Source organism: Narcine bancroftii, chromosome 2 (genome assembly GCF_036971445.1).
Source record: "Narcine bancroftii isolate sNarBan1 chromosome 2, sNarBan1.hap1, whole genome shotgun sequence".
NCBI classification, from domain to species: domain Eukaryota; kingdom Metazoa; phylum Chordata; class Chondrichthyes; order Torpediniformes; family Narcinidae; genus Narcine; species Narcine bancroftii.
The window spans coordinates 143,064,735-143,085,179 of record NC_091470.1 but is presented as its reverse complement, the minus strand read 5'-3'; the positions used below and the strand labels follow the sequence as shown (position 1 = coordinate 143,085,179).

General features: G+C 42.4%; 1 protein-coding gene across 2 annotated transcripts in view; it reads left to right on the top strand.

The window, feature by feature from the left end:
* The first annotated feature begins 1,750 nt into the window (after positions 1-1,750).
* Positions 1,751-20,445, top strand: part of ptpn11b (protein tyrosine phosphatase non-receptor type 11b) — a 115,366-nt gene continuing 96,671 nt past the window's right edge. Inside the window, exon 1 of one of the 2 annotated variants that reach the window (XM_069918350.1) lies at positions 1,751-1,832. In XM_069918350.1, coding sequence (XP_069774451.1) covers positions 1,819-1,832 — 14 coding nt within the window. In that variant the 5' untranslated portion in view covers positions 1,751-1,818. Of the gene's footprint in view, positions 1,833-17,661; positions 17,884-20,445 lie in introns of those variants that run through there. The other variant, XM_069918351.1, reaches the window with a different exon arrangement.

The following is a 20,445-nucleotide window of genomic DNA, read 5'->3' as shown; positions in this document are numbered from 1 at the left end:
AATGTAGCAGCTCCTGGTTGCCACCCATTTTATCCCCTTCTCTCCTCACATCATATCCAATGAACTCCTTTTGTTGGTCTGGACTCCTCTCCTCCCAGTCTTTAGTCTTTATTCTGATGCCTTCCTGTTCTTGCTTATACATTGAAGAAGGACACAGGCTCAAAACATTATAATGTATCTTTGTCTCCTGCAGACGCTGCGAGATCAGCTGAGTTCCATCATTTCTCTGTGTGTTTTTGTTAAAAGTTGATTGTCCATTTCCCAGCACCCTGGCCTGCTGAGATCCTCCATCAGTTTGTATTTTTGAGGTTCTAGATTCCAGTGTCTGTAGTCTCTTGTGTCTCCAGAACAAATAGCCACCAGCAACTTCCCTCATTCACATTAATGGGCCTGGAGTTACAAATAGGCTACCCAGAGAAGAGCAGATTGTCTGCTTTGAAGGACATGAGTGAGAGATGGGATTGCATCACCCAAGTTGGGGTTTGAACCTATGTTGAGTGAAATACAAAAGTCTGTCCTCACTGTGATTGTAGTAAAGACACACAGAAATGCTGGAGGATCTCAGCCGGTCTCACAGCGTTCATAGGAGATAGACATTTTGCCAACATTTCAGGCCTGAGCCCTTCAAGGAATAAGCAGAATGAGCCAGAAGCAGGAAATCTCAGAATAGGGACAGTGCCGGCTGGGGGAGGAATCAGACCAACACATTGGTGTTCATTGGCTATGATCAGGGAAGAGGTGAGAATTGATCATGTCTGTGCGAAAGGAGACAGGGAAAAGGGAGAGAGACAGAGCTGGGGGAAGAAGTGGGGGAGAGGGGTTTAACAAAAGCCAGAGAAGTCGATATTAATGCCATCCGGTTGGAGGGAGCCCAGTCTGAAGATGAGCTGTTGTTCCTCCAATTTGTGGGCGGTCTCAGCCTGGCAGAGACCATGAAAAGATGCGTCAGCAAGTGAATGGGATGGGGAATTGAAATGGGCAGCCACTAGGAGATCCATGTGATTGCGGTGGACAGAGCCGAGGTGCTCAATGAAGCGATCTCCCAGTCTCTGATGTAGAGGAGACCACAGTGGGAGCACCGGATGCAGCAGATAAGCCTTGCGGATTCACGAGAGAAGCGTTGCTTCACCTGGAAGGACTGTTTGGGGCCCCAAATGGTGGTGAGGAAGGAGTGGGGGCATGTCGCGCATTTACTGCGGTCACAGCGGAAGGTGCCACGGGGCGATGGGTGGGGAAGGAGGAGTGGACGAGGGAGTCCAGTGAAAGGCGGAGAGGGACGATGGGTGGGGAAGGAGGAGTGGACGAGGGAGTCCGGTGGAAGGCGGAGAGGGGCGGAGGGGAGAATATGTGTCTAGTGGTGGGGTCAGGTAGTGGGGGGAGGAAATTGTGATGGAGGATGTGTTGGATGCGGAGGCTGGTGGGGCAGTAAGTGAACCTTTGTTAACCATCCAACAATTTCTGGAGCCAGTTCCTTGCTCACGGTCAGAAGGTTGGCATATTTATTTTACACCAGTTGGAAAACTTTAATTTCTATTTCCTGCCGTGGGATTCGAATTCCCCACTGCAGCGACGCGCATAGGGCGCGCGATGGGGGGGGGGGCGCGCAGAGGGCACGCTGGGGGTGGGGGGGCGCGCGACTGCCATCCTCGGACCTTTGCCCAGCGCCGACAAGGGCGGGATTCGCGTCCTGATTGGTCAGCGCGTGATGGGAGGAGGCTCGCGCACGGAGCGCTCACGAAGTGGGCGCTGATAGGCTGGTGGTTGCCAAGCGGCCGTTTGTGGCCATTCCTCGCTTCCCCATCCCCGGCCGCCAACGCCATGACATCCCGGAGGTAAGGCAGACCGTGGCGTCCTCCTCCTCGCCCCCTCTTTCCCCCCCCCCCCCCCCCCCCCAGGTCGTGTGTTCGCCTCGGAGAAGGGGGGTGGTGGATGAGCGGGAGCCGGGGTCTCAGGCTCGCCTCCCTTGACCCCACCTGCTTCGTCCCCGCGAGCCGCCTTCCCTCGCAGCCCCCTGCACCGGGCGCTGGCGGCCCGGCCTCGGGACCCTGCTCGTCTGCCCTCCTGGCCCCGGCGCGGCCCGCAGCCGAGCTCCCCCGGGCCCTGGTGCCTGGCGAGGCTGATTGCACTGTTAACAATAGCAGCGTGTTTCCGTCCATGAGTGGGGGCCAAGTTGCCTGCATCCTGCTGAGCCCAGCGAGCCTGCCTCAGGAAGCAGAGAGCGGTCTGGACCTTCCTGGATGCACCATGCTCGCAGATACAGCACTGTCGTGGCCGACTGAATGGCAGAGGGCGTGCTGGGAGAGCAAATAGGTGGGGTGGGCAAAACCTGAGGCTGGGATTTAAAAACAATCTTTCTAGTTAGTAAACGTACTATAAATTACTGTATATATAGGAAGGCAAATTGGCTGGTGAGATGTCTGGAATATTATTTATGGGCTTGGTCTCCCTATTCTACACAAAGGTTTGTGATGCTGATTCCTGGAGTGGTGGGTTTGTCAAGTGAAGCAGATGATTCGGCTTGTATTGTTTTGAGCTGGTGGGATGGGATGGGGGAGGGGGGAGGAAGGAATGAGAGGCGAAGCACAAAATAGCTCTTGGGGGTTTAACAGAATAGGCAGGTGTTTGATGTTTCCCATGCATGGGGTGCCCAGAGTAAAGGACTTGTCTCAAAAGGAAGGGTGGGTCAGTCAGTGGGGGAAATAGCTATTTGCTCACTTGGAAGATAGGAAATCTGGTATTCAGTACTCAGTTTGTAGAGGCTGGGTTGCTTGGTATAACCAAAAAAAAGGAGACTGATTTATTGTTAATTGTCAAAGAAAAAGAAAGATAAGGGGTTAGTACAGAAGGTCAGTGTAGTGTAGTCTATTTTTTGCTTGAATTTTCTGTGCTTTCTGTTCTTGTCTACTGTAATTATCTGGATATTTATTCTCAGACATGTACAGAAAATCAAGCTTTATTCTGCAAGGATCTGTGGTGAACCCCATTTTTGAGCATTGTTGTTGTTTAGGAATGTATGTTGGTCAGAAGTTTTGAACAAAATAGCTCAGACTTTATTATGCGGTTATTCATCTGTGATTTACCATGAATTGATTTAAGTACATAGCCCTTATCATTATTTACTGTTAGTCCTTGATGTGCACTTAGCATTCTATTGTTGTACCATGTATTAAATCTGTAAATTATGAACCATATAGATTTTATCCAGCTAGGTTTATCCAATTCAATAGTAGCACAAAACAAATTCAGTGAGAAACAGCCCATTTCCAGAGACAGTATTGTTATCTAAGAATTACCAATATTGTTAATTTGGCACTTCGGCCCAAATTACCCACGCTGTCCCACTTGCATCCTTGCAATAGTATCTGCTTCAACCACCTCTTCTTGCAACCTGTTCCATACATTCACCACACACTTTTTTTTAAAAAGTTACCCCACAGGTTCCTTGCCACTCACCTTAACTGTGTAGTCTGGTTAACAATTCCCCTACTCTGGGCAAAAGGACCCTCTGCATTTACTCAATCTATTCCTCTCATGATTGTGCAATCTGTAAGATCACCCTTCATCCTCTTACACTCCAAGGAATAAAGCCCTAGCCTTCTCAACCTCTCCCTGTAGCTCAGGGTTTCATTCTTGTTTGTTGTTTGCAGATTTCTTAATTACAAGTGACTGATTTATATATTTGTTTATTCGGTGGAATTTAAAATATAAATGGTGACTTTTATGTTATTTATTTCCAATTTTAGTTATATTTTGAAATTTCAAAAATAAATCATTCAAAAACGTTGAATAAATGAAACAAGTTTTGAAGCATTTTGTTGTAACAAAGTGTATTGACTAATGCAATTCTCATTCAGAATGACTTCTTCATGGGCAATTCTTGATGATAATTGACAGTAATATCTGCTTGTTTTACACTGAAATGTATGAATAAATTGATACGTTTACTGTGTCATAATAAACTGAAATCATTTTTTCGTCTTAACTGCATCTCTTTATTCAGTGGTTTAGAACTTTCTGCATTATTACAACCTTGTCAGCGACTGCATTGTTTAAAATGATTACATGCAACAATAACTTTTTGGTTTGGGGAAACTCCTTCAACAGATTGCAAAGATTAATGCAATTCTGAACCATTCCTGTAAGATTCTAAGTAGTATGAACATTCACATGTCAGTCAGCATCCAGAGATGGGTTGTGCATACGCGGTAATGCAGGTTTTTAGTGTAAAAAGAGTATGAACTTGTGCGACCTGATTGCATTGAACAAAGCTTGTCCACAAATTGCAGGTGTGATTTTGTAAGGGACACCAATCAGACATTGACATTGTAGATAAGAGCTCTTTGTTCAGTGATCATGTTGGCCTGATTTCGGCCTCTTAATATTTGGAAAGAAGTTATGCTGAAATGATTTATTTTGTATTTAAATGATGAAGACAGCAAAACAAAATCCAAACATTTTTCATGAAGGCATGAAGTGCAGTTGTGCTGTTAATATTTTCGCTCACCCTTGTGGACCTTTTTGCTCTTGCTCTCAAAAGAATGTTAATTACAAAACTAATGATCAAATTATACTGCCCACTACACAATGTAATTAATGCAGATGCTGCATATATGAAATTAAATAGCGCTGGAATAAAAACTTGGGTAGATCCGGCAAAACCTGTGGAAAGAGAAACCATCAACATCATGGACTTGTGACCCTTCATCAGAACTGCATGTTGCCTTTCTTGCACTTCCAAAAACTTGAAGAGCTCTCAGAATCGCGATGTTTTCAAGCATCAATTTTCTTTGCAGGAGGATCTTTTAAGGTTGTTGCCAGGTGAACCTGTCGGACAAACTATTCAAGCTAATTGTCTCATGTACCAAGATGTCATGACAGAAGTTGTTTTGCAAGTGGACTAGTTAGTCATCTCTTGCATAGTATAATGTGAGATACAGTACAGAAATGCTGTTACAGAGAGAGATCAGTTAGTATGGAGCAATGGCAGCAGAACTGTATTAGGTTAATTTGGAGTCTAATGGCAGGAAAGAACTGTCCTTGAATCTAATGGTATGTGACATTGTACTTGTGAATATTCTTCCTGATGGGGGAGGGTGAAAGAGGGTGGCTGGGGTGGGATGTGTCTTTTAATATATTGGCTGCTTTTCCAAGGGTGGAGGATGTGTGATGGCCTGAGCCTCATTCATAACTATCATGGCTTTTCATGACTTCAAGACATTCAAAGCAGATTTTTAATTTCCTCGGGACTGGTCATCTTTCCTGGTAAGTTTCAGATATAGATTGGTTTTGTGCTTTTGTTTGTGTTCCATATTTCAAATGGAATCTATACAAACAGAAAGTCATACCATTCTATAAACATTGAGGGCAATACAGAAAAGCTCAGCAGCTGGCTGCATGAATGCTGCTTTCAACTTTAAAAAAAATCAAACACCTGACTAAAATATCTTGTCTCACCAAAAAGCAGAATTAGATAGGAACAACTGCAAGATTTACCTGAATACATTTGGTTATCCAAGTGCTGCTCAAAAGACTTATAATATAAAGTATTATAATAATAGACTTGCCAGTTGCTAGAAAACCATTTGTCATGACAAAGCAGTCCATAATGTAATATTCTATGCCTGCACTGTGTTCTTCAGAATATTAAGGCATTCATATGAGATTGAACATCATAGAAGATCAGGACCCACAGTGTCTGCGCTGAGCTTGATACCACATTAAACTAAAACTCTCCTGCTGGAACGTGATCCACAGCCTTCTATTCCCTCCATACTTGTGCCTTTCGAGAAACATCTTAAACGTCACTTTTTTTTTAATCCGGATGATTTGTGCACCAGCAATGAGCTTGTCAACTTCATTCATTTTGTGGCCAACTTCCACCCCAATCTGAAACTCGTCTAGTCCATTTCCGACAACGCTCTTCCCTTTCTGAATCTCTCTCCATCTCTGGACACAAGCTTTCCACCAACCCACTAACTCCCACAACTACTTTGACTACACTTCCTCATACCCTGTCCCCCTGCAAGGATTCTATTCCTTTCTGCCGCATCTGTTCCCAAAATGAGGTCTTCCAATCAAGATCTTCTGAAATGTCTGCCTTCCACAAATGTGACTCCCCTCCACCACCACTATCAACAGCCTTCATCTGCATCTCCTCCATTTCCTGCTCATCTGCCCTCCCCCCAACCCCCCCCCGGCCCAAGACACAACAAACACAGAATCCTTCTTGTCCTCACCCACCAGCCTCTGCATCCAACAGAATTTCCGGCACTTACAACAGGATCCCACAGCCAGACGCATCTTCTCCACAATAACCTCCTACACCTTCCCCTGTGGCTGCAGGAGGTGCCACATTTGCACCCACACCTTCTCACTCACCACGGTCTGGGCACCAAACTGGCCTTTCAAGTGAAGCAATACTTCTCGTGCATCCTCTGGATCGATTGACTGCATTCAGTGCTCCCTTTATCGTCGGAGATGCTGGGTGCAGACTGGAAGATCACTTCGCTGAGCACCTTCATTCCGTCCTCACATTAGAGATCGTGATGGTGCACATTAGTGATAGAGGCCTCCCAGAAGCCAACCATTTCAGCTCTGTGTCATGCTCTCCTATTCATATGTCTATCCAGGACCTTGTGTACTATCCCACCAAGACCACCATAAATTAGAGGAACACTTGTTTTTTCCATCTGGGCACTCTCCGGCTAAATAGCATTAACATCGACTTTTCCCTCCTTCCTTCTCCATCCACCCAGCCATCCCTCCTTGCTTGCTGCTGTTATGTCCCTCCCTTCTCCACCTTTTGCCTTTGCAACCATTGCTTCCCCACTCTTTTTTGGACACCTGACATTTTTGTATACTCTGATAAAGGATTTAAGCCCGAAATGTCAGTTATGTATTTTTACCTTTGCAATATAAAGAATATTATTTGACCTACTGAGTTTCTCCATTGTGTTTTTACTTCAACCATGGTGTTTACAGATTTTTGTGTTTTACTTTAAATACCACTATTATATCTACTTCCATCACTAACCCTGGTGGCCCATTCCAAACTTCAACTACTCTAAGATATTTACCCTGTACATCTCAATAAACTTTCCAGATCTCCCACTCCACCCACAAAGATGAGGATGGTGGGGAACAGGAGCAGAGGAAGGTATGAGGATATGAACATTAATGTATGAGTAATTGTTCATTTGATGGCCGTGTAGGTATCTTAGAAAAAGTGATTTCATTCTTGTGTGGAAACTGTGATTTCAAGATCTATATCTGATGTTGCAATCTTTCCTTCTGCTAACACTGTTATAGAAAGGAACTAATCAGCAAAAATAAAGTTGCTTCGGCCATAATTCACAAGGTTCAATTCTCTGATTTATAGAATTTCAAAATAATTAGTCCCCTCCCTCTTCTTCCGAGCTACTTCCATTTCATCCTCCAGTCCCCACCCATTCTCATCTCTCACCTTCTTTGGTTCCATCATCTTCCACTCATATTTGCTCTATTGCATTCTTCCCCCCCCCCTCCACTTTCTTCACCCCCTCCCCTTTTCTGTTTCATCTATCTCATTATACCACTATTGTGACCATATCTCATCAGACTTTAGCACCGGCAGCGTTTGTTTCCACGTCACCCTTTTCCACCCTCTATGACCCATCTTCCTCCACCTAACCACTTTATTTTCTTTGCCTCTGCTCCAATTCAATCAAATGCCTCTGCCTGTCATCCTTCCCTCATCGGTGATGATTGGTAAGGACATCTCCACAGTCTCCATCAGTATTGGAGCACCCTGAGCTGTGTTCTTAGCCCCCTGCTACTCACTATACATCTATGACTGTTTGTCTCAGTTTGCTGAGTCAGCATACAGGAGGGAGATTGAAACTTGGTTGAAAGGTTCACCAACGACAACCTCACACTCAATGTCACCAAAATCAAGGAGCTGATTGTTGACTTCAGGAAGGGAAAGCCAGAGGTGTACGATCGCGTGATCAAGGGGAGATCAGAGGTGGAGAGGATGAGCAAATTCAAGTTCTTGAGAGACATTGTCTCAGAGGATCTTCTTGAGACCAACACAATAATGGCATTATGAAGAAAGCACTACGTCTTCAGGAGTTTACAGGGGTTTGGTATGACATCGGAAACCCTGGCAAACTTAGGGTTAGGGTGGAAAGTGTGCTGATCAGATGCATCATGGTCTGGCATGGGGACACCAATACCCAGTACATCTATATCCCTGAGCGTAAAACCCTTCAAAAGGTAGTGGACATGGCCCAGGACATCAGAGGCAAAACCCTCGCCACCATCAAGAGTATATACAGAGAATGCCTCTTTCAGAAAGAGAACAGCAGCAATCGTCAGGGATCTACGTCACCCAGTGCATGCTCTGTTCTCACTGCTACAATCAGGAAAGAGGTAAAGGTGTCACAAGATTCACATCACCAGGTTCAGGAACAGCTACTACCCCTCCTTAACAACAAACTCAAACAGGACTCATTTAGAGATTTTTAGTTTTGTACTTTATTATTTTCTCTCTATATTACAGTTGGTTGCATTTCCTTATTTGTTTTCTTGTATGTTGATTTTTTTTGCATCACCATTAAGAGATAATTCTGCCTGGCCTGCAGGAGAAAGCATCTCTGACTTGTGAACATTTATCAGAACTGCATGTTGCCTTTCTTGCACTTCCAAAGACTTGAAGAGCTCTCAGAATCACGATGTTTTCAAGCATCAATTTTCTTTGCAGGAGGATCTTTTAAGGTTGTTGCCAGGTGAACCTGTTGGACAAACTATTCAAGCTTATTGTCTCATGTACTTTGACAATCCCTAATGACATGGGTCCTCTACCGGCACCACCTACGGCTCCTAGAACGCTTCCACCAGCGTTGTCTCCGCTCCATCCTCAACATCCATTGGAGCGCTCACACCCCTAACGTCGAGGTACTCGAGATGGCAGAGGTCGACAGCATCGAGTCCACGCTGCTGAAGATCCAGCTGTGCTGGATGGGTCACGTCTCCAGAATGGAGGACCATCGCCTTCCCAAGATCGTATTATATGGCGAGCTCTCCACTGGCCACCGTGACAGAGGTGCACCAAAGAAAAGGTACAAGGACTGCCTAAAGAAATCTCTTGGTGCCTGCCACATTGACCACCGCCAGTGGGCTGATGACGCCTCAAACCGTGCATCTTGGCGCCTCACAGTTTGGCGGGCAGCAGCCTCCTTTGAAGAAGACCGCAGAGCCCACCTCACTGACAAAAGGCAAAGGAGGAAAAACCCAACACCCAACCCCAACCAACCAATTTTCCCTTGCAACCGCTGCAATCGTGTCTGCCTGTCCCGCATCGGACTGGTCAGCCACAAACGAGCCTGCAGCTGACGTGGACTTTTTACCCCCTCCATAAATCTTCGTCCGCGAAGCCAAGCCAAAGAAGAATGACACCAACTCTTAGTCCATCCTCATTTGGGTTCTGGCCTGAATTGTTAATACAGATACACCCTGTTTTATGAATACTCAACTTAACACAAATGTGCTTTTACAAAGAAACCTGTGTTTGCAATCTGAAAGAAATTTGAATGGGTTTTACGAAAATAGCCTTCAATAGTAGTGAATGGGTCTTCTCTCTCTTCTCTTTGGCTTGGCTTCACGGACGAAGATTTATGGAGGGGTATGTCCACGTCTGCTGCAGGCTCGTTGGTGACTGACAAGTCCGATGCGGGACAGGCAGGCACGGTTACAGTGGTTGCAAGGGAAAATTGGTTGGTTGGGGTTGGGTGTTGAGTTTTTCTTCCTTTGTCTTTTGTCAGTGAGGTGGGCTCTGCGGTCTTCTTCAAAGGAGGTTGCTGCCCGCCGAACTGTGAGGCGCCAAGATGCACAGTTGGAGGCGATATCAGCCCACTGGCGGTGGTCAATGTGGCAGGCACCAAGAGATTTCTTTAGGCAGTCCTTGTACCTCTTCTTTGGTGCACCTCTGCCTCGGAGGCCAGTGAAGAGCTCGCCATAGAACACTATCTTGGGAAGGCGATGGCCCTCCATTCTGGAGACGTGACCCATCCAGCGCAGTTGGGTCTTCAGCAGCATGGATTCGATGCTTGTGGACTCTGCCAGCTCGAGTACTTCGATGTTGGTGATGAAGTCATTCCAATGAATGTTGAGGATGGAGCGGAGACAGCGCTGATGGAAGCGTTCTAGGAGCCATAGGTGATGCCGGTAGAGGACCCATGATTCGGAGCCGAACAGGAGCGTGGGTCTTCACTTTACGCCATTTTGGCTTATGCAAAGTTTCGTAGGGATGTTCTACTTTCGTAAAGCGGGGGTCATACCTGTAGTTCTCTTTCTCCTACTGAGCTCCTTTAGCAGATTGTGTTTGGCTCCAGATTCCAGCACCTGCAGTCTCTTGCATGTCTCTGGACTCCATTTCCCCACTCTGATGGTCAGCTTTTTGACCCCTGAAATACAAGCTATTGAAACATATATAGCCTGGAATGGATCGTGTAACCAAGTTTTAAAAGGAAAGTAAAATGTACAAAATTCTGACAGGACTTGACAAAATGTTTCCTTGGTTTGTTGGTGGATGATGCAGGCAGTCCAGAAATACTGAATCAGGAAAAATTGTTAGAGGGCTGTGGATGCCAAGACATTGAATATATTTATGAAGAGGTTGGATTTGACATCAAGGGGTATAGGGAAAGGGAGAGGACAAGAATATGGCTGAGAAGCAGCAGATTGACTACAATCCTTCCGAATGGTGGAATTTTGGACTGGACTGAGGCTGTGGGAGCAATGGAGGGGAATCCACGGACTCTCAGTGATTCTGGGGGAATTCTTTTGTTTCTCCTTTGACTGTAAGAGGTGCTTTAGACAATTTCTGCTGATGGTGAACACTTTTGCCTTACAGCAGACAAAAGGCAATTTTGTGTAATATGACAGTGTTTTTATTACATGACAATAAATTGAATCTTAAATATGTTTATCCCAGTTCTTTTCTGTACAATTCCATAATGAGTAATTTAGAAAAATAAGTGAAATTTCAAAGTGGTGGAAACATGAACATTTCAACCGTAGTGTTGAGTATTTTTTTTGCACTACCAATAAAGGGTAATTCTACCTGGCCAACAGGAAAAAGAATGTCAGGGTTGTATGTGATGTACTCTGACAATAAAATCTTTCCAAGTTTGTTTTAATGAATGATTATTTTTATTTATTCCTACCTGTGAAATAAAAGGTCTTTATCTCCAGTGGAGGAGTGTACCGGTGGACATAAAACCAAATGTAGCTAGGTTTTAGCCTAACTAGTCTAACTGGCTGTAGGGAAAATGTCGGACCACTGTGAGAATACCCATAGTGGTAGCATAAATGGCACCTTGAGAGAGAACAGCAGATTTTTGCAGAGCAATTGGCATTCAGGTTGTCAATCGGCCTCAGTAAAATTGGAAGGAGAGGGAATTTCTTGCAATTTTGGAGTGATGGAAACAAAAGAATAGAGTAATGGTAAGGGGAAGGCACAGATTCATGAGGTGGGAACAAACAGTGCAATGAGGGGTGGTGAGATCTGAAAGGATACATTAATTAGTCCTTTGTCTAATCACTGTGAATTCAAACACTGAATAATTGATTGGCTGCATGACAAGCCCATGGTAATCAGCACATGATCATCCAGCTTTGTAACACTGGGACTAGAAAAGTTCTGAATACTGAGGGGTTGCTTCCTTGACACTTATCCTGCAAGGCAAAAGGAGAAGGGACTTCAAAAGTGTTGAAAAGAAATGGCTGTCTTGGTGGAATATGTATGCGCTAGCCGTGAGAGGGGAATGCCTGAAGGCAGATTAAAACCAGTGGAATGGATGCAAACATATGACTTTGCATGTACAGCTCTGTCTGCCCCTTTTTGCCAATGCTCTCCCTTCCTATTCTGTGAATGCAAAATTTGGGTCCTCATTTTAATTTTGCATATGTGAGCTCTCCAACAAAATATTTGCTAACCTGTCATGCACTGAAAAATTTCATGTGTTTTATTGGGACTATAATCCACGCTGCTGAAGATCCAACAGCGCTGGGTAGGTCACGTCTGCAGAATGGAGGACCATCCCCTTCCCAAGATCGTGTTATATGGCGAGCTTTCCACTGGCCACCGAGACAGAGGTGCACCAAAGAAGAGGTACAAGGACTGCCTAAAGAAATCTCTTGGTGCCTGCCACATTGATCACTGCCAGTGGGCTGATATCGCCTCAAACCGTGCATGTTGGCGCCTCACGGTCTTGGAAGAAGACCGCAGAGCCCACCTCACTGACAAAAGACAAAGGAGGAAAAACCCAACACCCAACCCCAACCAACCAATTTTCCCTTGCAACCGCTGCAACCGTGTCTGCCTGTCCCGCATCGGACTTGTCAGCCACAAACGAGCCTGCAGCTGACGTGGACATTACCCCTCCATAAATCTTCGTCCGCGAAGCCAAGCCAAAGAAAGAAAAAAAATTTCTAGGCAAAGGATTGCCTCAATTTTGGTTATGCCATGACAGTTCTGATGCATTTTCTTCTCTCTGACTCAACTATCAGATACACAGATGATGCACAGTTGAGGGATGGCAGATCTTAATTGAAGTGAAAGAAATCAAAAACCACAGGCTTATAATGGGTTGCATATTGACAAATTATTTATTTTCCCCTCACTCTGCATGTTCTTTATTCCACTTGCAATGTTTGTTCTGAGAAACCTGTTGGAACATGCAGTATATGAAAGTCAGCAAGCTTTGCCTTGCTGAGGATATTTATTAGGATATTTATTACACTCTGATGTTGTAGCATGACTGGACAAAATCCTGTCATGTGATATGATGTGAAAAGCTGAACTGTATTTAGATGTAGGCAAATGTCAAATCATAATGTAATACAAGGTTAAAGTAAAAATGTAAATACCAGGGAGCACATTATTTCCAAATATACAAATAATTTTGTGGAGTCTATTGAACTTGATAGGATGCTTGTTCTTTGAAACTTGAATTTATTTTTTCAAGCGGCATCTGATTAATACTATTTATTGATTATGGTTTGGCTTTCAACACTGTTGTACCATCAAAGCTGATAACCAAACTTTGTTTGTATGGTATCAGCTCATCCTTTTGTAATTGGATTCTGGATTTCCTTACTAACAGACCTCAGTCTGTTAGTTTGGACATATTTTCTCCTCCAGTATCGCCTTGAACAACGACCGGAATTCCCCAAGGTTGCGTTCCCATATACAACTCAAATTTAATTATAAAGGCCTGATCACAGGGGATCAGGCTTATAAGCATGAGGTTCAGCACCCAGCCATGTGGTGTGCTGAGAACAATTTATTCTCAATACCCAGAAGTCAAAAGAGATCATTGTGGATTTTACATGTGCAGGAAGCTACACACACATCCCAATTTACATCAGTGGAGCAGTGGTAGAATGGTTATAGAGCTTCAAATTTCTGGGGTCCATATCTCTGATGATCTCACATGGTCTTTGACTTCATCAATGTTGATCAAAAAGGTACAACAATGTCTTTATTTTTTTAAATGTATGAGGAAGTTACACCTCTGCCCTAGAATACTATTGGATTTCTATAGGTGTGCTATTGAGAGTGGGCTGACATATAATATTTTGACATGGTACGGGAATTGTTCTGCACAAGATAGGAAGACACTCCAGCGGGAGTGAAAACTGCCCAACAGATTGTTGGAATGCAATTGCCTACCATCAAGTCTATTTGGACAGGGCGAGGAATATCATTAAAGATGCAACACACCCTAACCATGAACTTCTCTCCTACCATCGGGCAGACATTATAAGACCCCTCGCTCAAGAACTACTAGACTTAAAAAGAGCTACCAAGTATCCAATAGTACAGTGGTTCTCAATCTTTTTTTCCAACACACATACCACCTTAAGTAATCTTTTACTAACCACAGTCATTAGGAAGAGATTACTTAAGGTGGTATATGAGTAGGGGGAAAAAAAGTTTGAGAACTACTGTTCTATTACTACAGACCACAGCAAGCCAGAATGCAGCTCTGGATGCCATGAGTCTTGTGCAGACTCTCACAGACAAGGATAACTTCTGCCACAGTTTTGTAGGAGATGAAAGAGTCCTGTATTGGATCTGCAAACTCTGCCACAGCTGGAACAGTTAGTGCTTGATCATAGAGTGAGTTAGTTGGACTGTTATGCTCTTTATTGTTTGCACTTAACCTCTTTGTGCTCCCACCTGAGAGTCTTGGTTTATGGTACTTTTATGGATGCTTCTCAGCAAGATTGGTACAGTATTAGCTCAGGGATCACCATGAATTGGTGAGGATGTTACTTTTTATAAGGAATATCGTGTGACTTTCCAGACCTTGAAACTCAGAGTAGGAATTTATTTTCAGGGAAACAAATGATCTGACTCACCCATTGAATTTTGTTGAGTATGATTGTAGCCTTGATGGTGGGGATGTGGGCCTGGAAGAGGATAATGACATTAGTTCACCAGTGGATTTGGATGACTGAAGGGGTTCTTGTGATGTTTCTCTATTGCCTTGAGATATCTACTATATGTTGTCCATGTTTCCAAAGCACAGTTTGCTAGTGGATTTGAGCAACCATCTTGAACAATCAACAAAAATCACATGGTTGAATTCTACAATTACAAGGTCAACGAGCATCACGGTGTCACCTGCTATTGGGATGATGAGTCAATGGTTCTACATTCTTCCACTGGAGGATCAGCACTACACACAGCATTATCCTGTGAAACAGCATGATCTGGGCTCAGCTCTTGTGAGCAGAACAACTGGAAGCAACTGTGGTGAAGAAGAAGGGAGGGAGAAAACATCTGGGAGAGCCTCTTCCTGGCTGGTTTTGCCTGTAATTAAAAACTTTGGGCTACTTAGAATAAGCAGAATTCCACTTCCTCTTTCAACAATAGTTCTAATCTTACTTTTCCTTTATTCCCAACCATTGCAGCTTCCATTTCATCACAGAGCTAAATTAAATGCAAATATAAATTCAATGCTCCAATTTAAATGTACGATCTGACCTTCAGCAGGTAAAAACATCTCTTCCAATCTTCAATGCAGCCTCATGTCTTACGCTAAATCATCTCCACAGCGACTCTTCAGTTGATGCCTGCATAGTAGTGTACCTCCACTTCAAGTTTCTTTGAACTGGCATGCCACTCATATAATTGGAAGCACTCCTGATGCAATGAGGGAAACAGCAACATAGTTAAGGTTGGCTGGACAATAAAATCACTGTGCTAACTATGCAACCATCATAATTAACACCCCTCCTCCCCCAAGTTTACAGATAAAGTATTAATAATATATTAATAAAGATATAGACTCTTACTAAGCAGTGATAAGGAGACATTTTGGGAAAGTGGCCCCAGCAGCACAGATGGCTCTTCATCCTGGGTGCCGCTATTTTATTCAAACACCACTTCATTCAAACAGATGCCGTGGGTGAGACATGAATGTGGTACTATTGCTTGCTGAATGGTTGCTCCCATCTTCACACCAGCGTTGTCTCCGCTCCATCCTCAACATCCATTGGAGCGCTCACACCCCTAACGTCGAGGTACTCGAGATGGCAGAGGTCGACAGCATCGAGTCCACGCTGCTGAAGATCCAGCTGAGCTGGATGGGTCACGTCTCCAGAATGGAGGACCATCGCCTTCCCAAGATCGTGTTATATGGCGAGCTCTCCACTGGCCACCGTGACAGAGGTGCACCAAAGAAAAGGTACAAGGACTGCCTAAAGAAATCTCTTGGTGCCTGCCACATTGACCACCGCCAGTGGGCTGATATCGCCTCAAACCGTGCATCTTGGCGCCTCACAGTTTGGCAGGCAGCAGCCTCCTTTGAAGAAGACCGCAGAGCCCACCTCACTGACAAAAGGCAAAGGAGGAAAAACCCAACACCCAACCCCAACCAACCAATTTTCCCTTGCAACCGCTGCAATCGTGTCTGCCTGTCCCGCATCGGACTGGTCAGCCACAAACGAGCCTGCAGCTGACGTGGACTTTTTACCCCCTCCATAAATCTTCGTCCGCGAAGCCAAGCCAAAGAAACATCAATAGTACTTCAGTAGAACTTCATTTAGCAAGGAGTAACCTTTTCAATATGTTTACATTGCCAATAGATGATCATTGAATACTCTCAAGAATGGCTCCTACACACGGTATAATAGCAAAGAAATACTGTCAGTAACTTCTGGATTTCACATTTAGCAGAATGTGTCAACTCTAGAAGTTACTATAAAGTTTTCTCTATTAATCATGAGCCCTGATTGACTCATTGTTGCTCTCCTTGTCCAACTATACACTTTTAATGGTCATTGAATTTCTCAAAGTCAAAACATTGGCAAATTTTGCTTTTTTTCCTGTAAATGTTTGCATCTTGTAATCAATAGAGCTGAATAAGAAAGCCCGTTCCAGTTCAAATTTATTGTCAAGAGTACAAGATTCTTTTTCCTTCAGCCAGGCGGAATTTCTACTCAGCAGTAATGTTATCTGTACTCAAGAAAATTATCTGTTTATAAAAGAGATAAATATAAGCAAAGAAAGAAATGTAAACAAGCTGTAAATAAACTACAAAAATATTCAATAATAAATTATGTGCAATTAGACCTCAAATTAGACTCTGATCTGTTGTTTCAGTGTCTGATGTCAGCCATTGTACCTGAACCTGGTGATATGAGTCTTGTCACACTGATATATTTATTAAATGATGGAAGATCCAATTTTATGGTTTGAATTCAAAAGGTAACTTCAGGATTGAGCAGACTTGTACTTCATTGAAGTTTAAGAATAGCTGTTGTGAAAAATAAGGTATAATTGTGCTTTTGAAGTTGAATTTATTGTTGAAACCACGTCTACAACAGCAAGATGAGAAAGCTGATATTTAGAAATACTGATGACCATATTGATGTAGAATGCAAACAGTAGTAAAAGAGTAAATGTGTTCATCCCAACTCTCTACAAATGATATTATTGTCAAATAAATGTATTGAACTTGATTTCAGAGATGCTGATTTTTAAGTAGTTAAAATCCTCAATATGGCTTTAACAGTATAACCTATTGAAATAAACTAGGGTGAAGGTATTTAAATTATTATAGTCCCCAATATTATAATGGCCTGTCTTGTTTGGAAATTAGGTTAACATGAGTTGTTGATCGTTGGTAGCTGAATCTGAAGATTAAACTTGGAACTGAATCTGTGTTACAATAAGCAATGGAATATTTTGGTATTCTGCACATACTAAGTTTGAAACTGTTTGAAAGAAATGAGGAAATGTTTCATCCTCCCAATTTATCAGTCTGTACATGCTCCATTCTGAAAGCTGCAAGATTACCGATTAGAAAAATAGGTCGTAGATTCAGTTGATAGGTAAGAATTCATTGCTATCACTTGACATGAAATGCTGGGCAAAAATGTTATTCCTTAGTCAATTTATGAAATACTAAATAGAACATTTGTAGGAATATGTTTGCATATTGTTTAGGGAAATGTACGTTGTTAAATGTCTTCTAACATGAGCCAGCACCGAGCCTGTTGGTATTTTGCTTCCTAATAACGCCTGCGGCTCTCTCTAAGATAGGACTTTGATCTGATTTCCTTTTCCGCTGCTCAACCTCATTGAAGCAGCTGTCGTCATAGCCTACAGGCATCCTAATATAAAATGCAGAATCTCTAAACAAGTGTTGCAACGTGTTTTAAAAAAAAAATATTCATGTAACTAACTGCCTGACCACGCTCACCAAATCCTGATTAAACTCCTTTATTTTCACAAGCAGTTCAGAAGTTTTTGACTTGTGAGTGTTTAAATTGGATTAACAGCTGTTGGCTTTATGTGTAGGACTGAAGAGCTTTGGACAGTATGGTGAGGTATGGAAATATATAGTGATTTGTTTCTTATTAAAGGATGTGCTATATCTAATAGTAATTCTGAAGGAAGTTATTTTTTCCAGCTGATCAAATAGATTAGAATAATTTAAATATACTTGTTATTAACTAGCCTGTTAAAAGTGTTAAAATGTTTTACACCTGAGAAATACAAATTCCTATTGTGAATTGTGGGGGTTTTAAAATATTTTTTTCCATATTCTTACTTCAGAACTTAAAATAGATTTTTGACAAAATAAAGTGCGAAAGGTTTAAAAAAAATACAGCAAAAATAGTTTGTTAATTGCAATCTACTGCAGAAACCAATGTGAACTTATTTAAACCTCTGAATGTTAAATCCATTCTAGGCCACTAAAACAACCCTTTTAAAAATGCCTTTTATTGAAATTTGAGTTGCTTGTTCCATTATCATGAAATTTGGGGAAAATAAGATGTGATTTGGAAGAATTTAGATGATCTTGGGAGTCTGTGGGATAGAAATACATTGTTGGCTGTTAGCATAAAATGTGAATGCAAGTGTCGATTGTTGGTTCTGTTCACCTTCACTCATTTAGTTCCATTGAGTTTGGAAGAGCTATGCCTAGGGCAGTGAGTACAGCCAAGAAGCAATACTCAACAGAAAATTAGTTCTTTTGGCCAAACTTATGATTCTTATAACTTCTTGGCAAATAAGTGCTTGATGAAGAAAGGTATCCATCTGTGAGTAGAATTAATTGGAATACTTTGATTTTGAATTTAAGTTTATTTTTGAGAGATTATTTTACATTGGTTACAATTTCAAAGTATCTTATTTGACCATACTGGAACTTCTTTACAAAATTCTTCAGCTACAGTGAAGCATTTTTGTAAACTGATGATTATTATTTTCCTGAACTGTTGCAGGAATTTTTACGGAGCTATAGGGATTAGATAACAGTCAATAACTGTAGCAGCATGATAGTGTACTAAGAAAACCAGCCATTTTTTTGTAATGCACTAATATTTTGAAAAGACCATTCAACATAATTTACTTGCCTTTTGTCATCTTTTGTACTGGACCATTTATATCGCATCATTAAACTCGTAACAAAATTGTTGACTTTAAAGCTTAAAGGTTCCTTGCTATCCACATTATACAAGTACTGAACACAGATGGATGGATCCAATTTCTTCATTTGTGTTATCATTGGAATAGCAATCGATTTTTATCAAGTTTATTTATACAACACTTTCAGTATTTAGGTGAATTTAAAATGTATTTTGATGTTTAATTTTTATCTGAGCCTCTATCTCAATTGATTCTAAATTGTTTGTGATCTTGTTACCATGTAAACAACATGCAACTGCACAAGTGTGTGAAACAATATCACCTAGAATGTCCTAGATGTTCATCTGCATTCGCAATTACTAAACTTGTTATTCTCTGCCTCTGAGATTCATTGTACTGTATTTGAATGAACTCCAAAAGCAGATTATAATGTGATTTTTAAAATTATTAATATGGCTATCTACTAGGGGTGAATTATAATCTAAGTCTTCAGTAATCCTAGAATTATAATGTTGATTCTTCATTTCACATCAACATAAAACAATAAATTGTAATGTGAAGGTCACTGAAGACTAGCATGCAGGTTCAGAAAGCTGTGAAGAAGGCTAATAGCATGTTGGCTTTCATAAAGAGGGGATTGGAGTATAGGAACAGAGACGCCCTTCTGCAGTTGTACAGGGCCCTGGTGAGACCCCACCTGGAGTATTGCGTCCAGTTCTGGTCTCCAATTTTGAGGAAGGACATACTAGCTATAGAGGGTGTGCAGCGCAGATTTACAAGGTTAGTTCCAGGGATGGTGGGGTTGACATATGCTGAAAGGCTAGGAAAACTGGACTTGTATCCAATGGAGTTTAGAAGGATGAGGGGGGGACATGATTGAGGTATACAAAATTATCAGGGAGATAGACAGGGTGAAGTTGGATTACTTGTTCCCAATGATGGGGGAGACGAGGACTAGAGGGCATAGTTTAAGAATACAGGGTAGGCCCTTTAGGACGGAGATGAGAAAACATTTTTTTACCCAGAGAAGTGTGAATCTGTGGAATGCTCTGCCACAGAGGGTGGTAGAGGCAGATTCGCTGATTATGTTCAAAAGAGAGTTAGATAAGACTCTAGTGGGCAAAGGAGTTAAGGGTTATGGGGATAAGGCTGGAAAGGGGTACTGATGGTAGTGATCAGCCATGATCTGTAAAATGGCGGTGCTGGCTTGATGGGCCGAAGGGCCTACTCCAGCTCCTATTGTCTATTGTCTAAAACAAAAATATCAGTAACAGCAGAGTTTAAAAATAAATGCGTGAACTTGATCTACTTTATTAATTAGGCTTTAGAAACATTAACTATAATTTAAGGAAATTAGTGTAATTATGTGCAGGAGATTGAAAAGTTCAAAGTAAAAACCATAGAAATTTTGAATGTGTCTTAAAATGGTTTTGCAAAACTGCAACTGAAGTTAAATGCTACGATATTCCAGCAACAACAAAGATATTTTTTTTCCTGCTGATCTCTGAGTAAGGCGC